We start from the raw sequence: 9,022 nt of genomic DNA, 5'->3' as shown, positions 1-9,022 counted from the left end.
TAACGGCAAAGTAAGTAATTACTACTTTATTAACTTAACATCTAANAGTATACTATGCTAGTNATATAGATATATATATATATATATANATANTATATATATATATACATAAAACTTTGCTAAACAAACACATCACTAACTGTATTAACTGTTGTACTTTTATATTTTATAATTCGATTTATCTCCATCTTTCGTTCAGATTTTAAATTATAAGAAAATAATCAATTCTTTTCTATATTTATTTATTTTGTGATACATTACGAGATTATTCATTTAATTTCACGTTAAACATAGCACATCATATTAAATTATTACAACCTGAAGATAACAATGATAATAGTAAAGAATTTTATATCATTTTATCCTCAATAAGAATGCAATATTCTAATTATAAGAATATTATATATGCATTATATAACAAATAATATATTTATATTTTATATGTATATACACATGTATATAAATGCATATATATAATAATGCATGTATATAATAAATAAGTTGGAACAATATTTTTAAAATAAAAAATTGATATAATTTAATTATATTATAAACTCTAATATTTTTAAAATGCGCCGGCAACATTTAGAGTTCACATCAAGTTCTTAAATAAATGAATTTTACTAAACTTAATTATTTATTAAACTTCATTGAATTCGGCAAAGATAAAAATTTATTTTCAGTTTTACTAAATTTTTATTAAAATTTTCTAATAATAATAATGATAGAGAGGTCATTATAACAAGTAATTAGATCAAAATTTAGAACCAATTTATTAAAATAGATTTTGACCTAATTATTTGTGCATTGACCTCTCTATCACCATTATTGTTTCGTTGCAATTTTGAGCTTAAAATTTGAAATTTTGTTAAATTTAATTATTTACTTTAATATTTATTATTTAATATAAACTTTAAAATTTGATAAAAATCAGCAAAGGTTTCTTTCAAATGTTGATTGTTGGGATCTCGATTCCATGAGAGTCCCTGTTGAAATCGACATAAGCAATACGTTCGCAAATTCAAGCCGGCAACGCACGTTTTTACTGTGCGGCAATGTAAGTACCATACGTGTAAAAAAAACAACTTGTCGATATACAATTATGTAAGTTGCGCGCGCATTGTTAAGCGCGCTGACGAGGAGGTTAAGTCGGGCTTGTGACGTACGCGTAGTACTGCAAAGCGCACAGTACAGGTGCTACTCTGATGTTAATTACTGTGTTTCGCTACCCGTTACTAGCCGCTTTCGCGAGCGGCGACGGCAAGAATCAGAGGATTTCACTCGCCTGATGTACTTGCCTCCGTGACGGTGTGGAACCCGTTAGAAAGAGCGCCCGCGATATTTTGGACTCTGCCGACAATCATCTACATCTACAGTCCGCATAGCGACCGAAACTTTGCTTGCGATAAGTGATAAGTGCACAGTAAGCAAACGTCCTATCTATGCGTACCTTTACGAATTTCAATTCAATTCGCATATGGACACTTTCGTTTTACAATAAACAATATTTATTGTAACAGGTAAAACAATATTTACTACAGGCGGGAAATATTGACACTGGAAACGCACTTCTGGAATAAAATGCGATTACCTAATCACGTATCTAATCACGTAAATACGTATTTGTTTTGTACAGCACGAGAAATATTTTCGTTATAATGGTACAGGCGATTAGAGTTAAGTCATAATCGGATTTTAATTGCTTTTGTATGTAAAGAAATATATTTTTGATATTTTTGTTATTTTTTGTTTTTGAGACGAAATCGAATAATACTTTTGATTCTTTTGACAAATTCTCCTTTCTCTGTCATATCAGCATGTACCAAAAACGACTATTTCACGACTGCAAAATGTATGTAATCTTTGATGCAAAGGATGCTTTCTAGGATAAAAGAAAGTAATAGTTGCTTTACATCAAAACTCAGATAATTCTCATTTGTCATGTTATTGCCTGTATTCATAGTTAGGCCTTATATTTAATAGGTTTTCTACAATAAATTATTGCCTAAGCTTTAAGTCTTAAACTATAAGAAATTAAACTATAAGAACTATAAGAAATCGACCAATTGATAATTTTTCTTACATTCGACTATGATTGGTTAATTTCTTATAACTTGAGATTTAAGTAATAGCTTATTGTAAAAAGCTTAAGACTTCTTTAAATTTAATGTTTGGATGCTCTACGAATTATTTTATTGATTACTGAACATCTAAAGATAAATTTAAAGACCTTAAGTATAAGGTCTGATTGTAAATACAAGCATATGATTCAGTTGAATACACAATTCTGACATATGAGAGTCAACTCAGTTTTTATCTACACAAGCTTGAAACATAGCCATGTACTTTACTGAGTTTTGTTAACTCATGTTAAAGCGAGGTTTTAAAACTTATTATTATACTGACTTTGTCACTAAAGTAAGCAAGCAAAATTCATTATCTGTAAAGTACTTTAGACTCATTATCAATGTTTCACTTGTGAAAAAAGGGAAAGCAACTAACACAAGGTGTTCCGTGTTTAGTGATATAAGTCGACGCAAACATTATTTTATCTTTCTTGGTTCATTCAGTGATTAACAAAGATAGAATGACACTTGTGTCATTAAATGCAAAAATATCTTATTTTTTTTGGCATTTCAATCAATAACAAAGATAGAACATTCATACATTTCTGTCGATTTGTGTTACCAAGTAGAAAGTATCCACAATAAATCATTACATCCTTATTGTTTGCTGTTAAACTGAGATGAAGTGATCATTGTGTTACACCAGAGATTGGTGCTTTCCAGCAAAAGACACAAAGTAATACAAGATCTGTTTTTTATTCTTGTACTAGATTGCAATAGAATGCTCTCTTTCTCGCTTTCGCCAAATAACATACACTTATCACTTTAAGTTCCAAAAGTTTAGTTACAGAAAACAGATTTACAGTGTAAAATTGATCTTTTGACAAATAATAAGGATATAATGCTTCATTATATTGTATCCGTATCTTGATAGAAGCACAAAAAGTCAATTCTCTGATTACTATCATTATTATTATTATACTGAACTTATTAAAATATTCGAATATATATTGAATAATATAACTTATATTAAACACACACATATATGACTTATTCAACTGGATGTATCCTGTTTTCTTTCATCTTGTCATTTCTACAAGTTTCTTGAATTCTGATCATATTTATATTCAGAGCATTTCTTACGATACCGAAAGAAACAGCGCTTAAGAATGTTATGTCGTTCAACCACTGTGGAGCGCGGATACACGAGTATACTCTCAGTAGAGTCCCCAAGAATATCGGTGTCCAGAAAACTATGCACAGAATCAACGATAACGTAATAGTATCAAATATTCTTACCATGCACTCTATCTCTAAAGCCATGCTTTCATTTTCCTTGCAACTTTCATAATCCTTTTCTATTGCATCTATATCTGTCCAACTGTGATTTCTTGATCTCTGTGGCATGCTGGATCCTTCTCCTGAATTTTGACGACGAATCTTTTTACCATCTTTGGGAGTAAGATTGGTTTTTGCTCTTAACATTGCAAGTATATTTTTACACGTGTGCTTTCCTCGCATTTGTAGGATACAGGAGAGCAGAATTGGCAGAAAGTATATCGTAAAGGATAACACAAACAGCTGCAGTTTTAAGAACTTGGTTGAAACGAGGCACTCGTTGGTCATATGCAATGAATTGTTCGGCTCGGTATTATTAATGTAGCGATTATCATTTTTGTTGAAAAATAGATCCTTGATTGAATTCGGCTTCCTCTTTTCCATGTAATTCTTTAGATTGCTAATCTTAGGCTGATCTCCATCCTTGGGTCGATTAATTAAATGGTTATAATGATTATGATTTTTCGTTGAATACGCACTGGCAGCTTGAATACGTTTCATTATCTCATCGTATATTTGATTATTGGAAACGATTGTTGTATTTTGCACGATGGAAGTATTGGTGGTCATCTGCGTTGTGCTTTCCTCTACTGTACTTGCGAAATATATTTGCGCATCCTCTTGACGATTGTTATCCTTGTTTTTAATTGACACTTGCGACACGCTGTCCAGACTCTCAGATATAGTTACATCTGATTTTTCTGATGCATTCTTTGATATATCATAGAGTAACGATACTTCCGGATCTTGATTTAAATGTATACTACTGTCTGTAGATGAATTATGGACACTTATATCCTGTTCTATTAGTGTACTATTCAGTCCTTGAATGCCATTAACATTTGTAATGTTTTTTATATACTTCATTAAATTGTGTATTAGAATGTACTGTGTTAAATTCTGCAGTCTAGGAGTATTATGAAAATCTGTAATTTTCATGGTAGAATTGCTCGCATAACGTAAAGCAGTCCTAACGATGCTCTGAACTTTAGATACTACCTCATCTATTTCTGCGTTGCTTGGTTTTGACTTGTTTGATGGCATCTCATTAAAGAAATAATTATTCTCCGACAACGTCATGTATGTAACAGAGCCGGTGATGTTCAGATTATCATCAGTAACTGAAAATATATTAAAGTCATTCATTGGAAAATTACTTCCGAATATGCATTCGATATCCTCCGCATCTCTTGCGTCATTCATGTCATTGTATTCGGCGAAATATAGCATTCCTACAACAAGAAACGGCACAAGCCAATGACTCATAACGAGGAAATTAGTCGGCCTTTTGTCATCTTCTTTCAGCGTTCGAAAATTTGAGATCTTCATATTTCTCTGTATAATGTTGCTCCTATTCTTCACATTAATATTATCTCCTTGTTGAGATGCTGGTTCCTGTTCATTCTTTAATATTTCACCGTTCTGACATTTGACTTCAACGTTTTTTGATTCCAATTGAATATTCTTCAATGATCTCATTACATCGCCATATCTTCGTTTTGCACATATTGCATTGAGATTACATTGTACAGTAAAGGTCAGCAAAGATATAAACGCGTTTGTCAGTGCAGCAATTAACATCCCATATTGCATAAGTAAATCTTGCATCCCACACGTTAAAGTTACATTAAGATCAACCTCGTTGACTGCCTCCCGTGGATAAGCCTGTAAAAATGGAAATCGGTAGTCGTCTCCCATTGTCCATGTATTAAATATAGCACCATTAGTGTTATTCTGCCAGTTATAACTCAGTCTTATCCCATCATCAATGTGATTCACGAGCAATATAATAGCCGTTAAAATAGCACTAAAAACATCAGATGCCGAAAGAACATAAAACGATAATTTCTTCTTGCGTTTACATCCTTTCCATAACAGAATCACAAGCGTAATAAAACTGGATAGCAACAGAGTGTAACCTGTTGCATCTAACACCGCGGAATGCATAGTGCGATGGCAGATCCTTTTCGATTAAAAATATTTGTCTTTGTTTATTGAAATTTATTTACACCGATTATTTGCAAAACTACCACACCTTGAGATTGATAGAAACCGACTGAATAAAGTACTTGTTACAAGCATATGGGTACTGCATACGAATATATATATGTGGGTACCCAGTTAATGCAACGTACCTAATGCAATTTAGATTTATCTGTATTGACTGCATATGAGGGCAAAATACTTATCAATTTAAACGTTGCTGATGGCTCAATTATCTATATTTTTACTGTTATGAATTTTTTTATATTCATTTTATTGAGTAGTTTAATTACACCATGAAATCGGTTAAGGAAATAATAATTAAAAGTAAAAGAAATCAAGTATTTAATGAGAGTTTAAACATGAATATCAGATCGTTTTTGATTGATCTTAGAGATTTATCTTAATTTAATAATTAATTGTTTCATCGAACAAATTAGTATTTGAAAATAATTAGCAATCTTTTTTATTATATAAGTATATTATATATGTACGTTATTATATAAGTTTTTATTATATAAATGATAAGCCTATAAGAGTCTCTGCGAGTGTTAGTGCATAAATAATATATTTATAAGACGGTAAGATATAATTCACAAATAATTGAAATGTACTTATCAACGAAGTTAACTATAAACGTTTCGATTCTAGATTTCAGTACAGTCCTTTTATCACCTTATAAATATATTATTTATGCACTAACATTAGTAACAATTGCAGAGGCTCATATAAGTAATTTACTTACATTTGTTTTATTTTTGGAGCCACAATATTTTAACTTTTTTATTAAATTCTTTTTATGAGTAATTGATTAAATATTTTATTTTTCCGTTGAATACTTTGGATATAATAGAAATTAAAACTCAGAAAGGAAACAGAAGTGAATTGCATAAGTTATTTCTTGTTACAGTTTGCTATCAATATGTCAATACGTCGGAGAAGCGATCCATCTATGATTCAGCGGATTTGGGATACAATCAAAATCACGGTACATCAAAGGAGCTTACCTAGTAATGATCGTATGGTACGGCACATGGCTCGAGTTTATGGCTTTACGGAACAAGAGGCTCAGGAAGAACTCAATAAAGCAGTCGAAGATGGACTTGTTCTATTGAAGAAAGTGCCCACAAAAAGCGGCGTCGAGCAAGAGAGTTACAGATTGCCACCGGCAGACATATTACAGAATGATAATCACGATTGGTACTGTTGCAAATGCCAGCAAGCAGGTGCAGTCGAATGCTGTGAACAATGCTGCAGGGTTTATCATTCGGAATGCCATGTACCCAGCCCTGCAAAACTAAAGATTTGTAATTTCTGCGAGGTAAGCATCTCGAAGTTCTCAATATATATCCTATTGATGATATTCCATTAAAAATACAAATTATCTTACAGAAAACAAACAGCGACGTATATTCCGACAAGGTTGATCTCAACCATATTCTTAGTTTTACGTGTGGTCATCTAAAAGCGAAATTACCGCCGGAAATTACAAATCGTACTATTGTTTTTAACAACGATCCGATCGTTACACCACCCAATGGCTTTTCTGGACCAACCTGGGTGAGTGAAGGTGAAGATGCATGGCGACCAGGAATTCTTATAAAGCGTCATATGGATTTGGCGATAATGGATGCTAAAACAAGCAATAATGAGTATAACAATCTCGCCGAATTTGAAGCTGATGCACATAATATTCTACATAACATCATTATATATCATGGAGGTAAGGCTTTATATTTCGATGCATTTTGTCTTTTTAAGTATCTCATTATCTTGTTGCTTGAGCAGTTAATAGCGTGATAGCAGATATGGGACGCACAATGTATCAGGATTGTTGTTACGATCTTCAAGAAATACGTCGTTGTGCTGATTGTTATCGTATATCAAATGAAAAATCCGAAAAAATGTGGTTCTGTATACCGTGTAATCCTCCTCATCAACTGGTCTACGCGAAGCAAAAGGGGTACCCATATTGGCCAGCGAAAGTCATGCAAGTTAATGGCAATGTATATGATGTGCGTTTTTTCGGAGGTCATCATATGAGGGCTAATATCGAGAAAGTTTTTATTCGGCCAATCTCTTCCACATTACAAAGTTTGCAGGTAAAAATCTAAATCTGAATACTATGTATTATTCGTCCAATATTTTAAAAACACTTAATTAAAGATATTAAGTTTATTGTTTATTTGCAATGAATAGTTTCGTAATTGCGATAGAAAAAAACCCTCATAAGAAATTTAGAAACTATATTTATATTTTTATATTTATATTTATATTTATATTTTTTAAAAAGAAATGAGAAGAATTAGAGACGATAGTAACAGTTGAAAATATATAACTAATTCTTTTCCAAGATATTTGATCCTATAATTAATAAAAAATTTTTGATTTTTTTAATAATTAAAAATGTTTTTATAGATAAAAAAATCAATGGCTTGGAACAGAGCTTTTGAAGAGTTAAAGCATCATCAGAATTTGTTGCAAAAGTTAGCAAAGAATAAAGAAGATGACTCGAATACAACAGAGGACGCTCCTACATCTGCAAAAATGCGAAAGTTGGAATCGTCGAATTCTAAAAATGCATCACAAGATTCTAATTCACCAAAGCAACTGATTAAAGATTTGAGAGTAAGAGTTGAACGCTTGAGTTCAGAGAGCAATACTGAAACGCAAAATATAAACGATGAGACGGATAATAAACAAGATGCTACGAAAACTGATGCCGAAAATGAAGAAAGACAGGTGCCTCGTTTACCTGTGGCGGAAGACGAACCCGCGGGAGAAAGCATAACGAGCACATGTCCACAAGGTTTAAAGAAGGAAGGTTCCCAAGAAGATATGGTAACATCTAGTTGTCAAGAACCGAGATCGAAATGCGTTCTCGTACAAACTGAACAAATACAAACGGATGGGCTTCCTGCTAAGGTAAACCTTTGTCTCAATCACGTACTCACATGATTATATTACACGATTATATCTTGACAACTGTGCAGATTAATTTGCAGATTAAGAGAGAACGCAGAACTTCGGAACAACCTACGACAACAGCGCTAGAAAAATTGCGCCGTGAATTAGAGCTTGAAAAGTGTAGAGAATTAGAGAGATTACAAGCGGAGCATGCCAAAGAATTGCGGCAATTAACCGATAGACATCAACAAGTCGTCTCTGATATAAAAAAGAAACAATGGGTAATTTTCTCTCATCTTTTTTTCTAGTTGTTTTTTTTAGATATATTATTCTCAAATGTTTATCATTTGTTATAGTGTTATAATTGCGAAGCTGAAGCGATATATCATTGTTGTTGGAATACTGCATATTGCAGCACAGACTGTCAACAGGTTCACTGGCAGCGTGAACACAAAAGAGTGTGCAGGCGTAAGCGTTAATTTATGTTGACGAATACATTGAGTACAATGATATATAAGAAAGCGTTCAGACAAAAGACATATATATATATATATATATAATAAAATATATATTATATACATATATACATATATATATATATATATATATATATATATATATATATATATATATATATATATATATATAATAAGANATACTTATTTATAGTAAAGTAAATAATTTACTTCTTACTTACGTTTAGTTTTTAGTATTCGTTTCTTTTACTA

General features: G+C 31.8%; 1 protein-coding gene across 1 annotated transcript; it reads left to right on the top strand.

Moving 5' to 3' along the window:
• The first annotated feature begins 6,309 nt into the window (after positions 1 to 6,309).
• LOC105621192 (zinc finger MYND domain-containing protein 11) lies at positions 6,310 to 8,773 on the top strand. Its single transcript, XM_012202660.1, has 6 exons — positions 6,310 to 6,708; positions 6,780 to 7,110; positions 7,176 to 7,489; positions 7,806 to 8,312; positions 8,381 to 8,575; positions 8,651 to 8,773. Exons 1-6 carry the CDS (start codon positions 6,310 to 6,312, stop codon positions 8,771 to 8,773), a joined length of 1,869 nt encoding a protein of 622 aa, XP_012058050.1.
• The last annotated feature ends 249 nt before the right edge of the window (positions 8,774 to 9,022 follow it).

The sequence above is a fragment of the Atta cephalotes genome (genome assembly GCF_000143395.1).
Source record: "Atta cephalotes unplaced genomic scaffold scaffold00032, whole genome shotgun sequence".
NCBI lineage: Eukaryota > Metazoa > Arthropoda > Insecta > Hymenoptera > Formicidae > Atta > Atta cephalotes.
The sequence above is the reverse complement of the archived record's forward strand: the minus strand, read 5'-3'. Positions and strand labels throughout refer to the sequence as shown.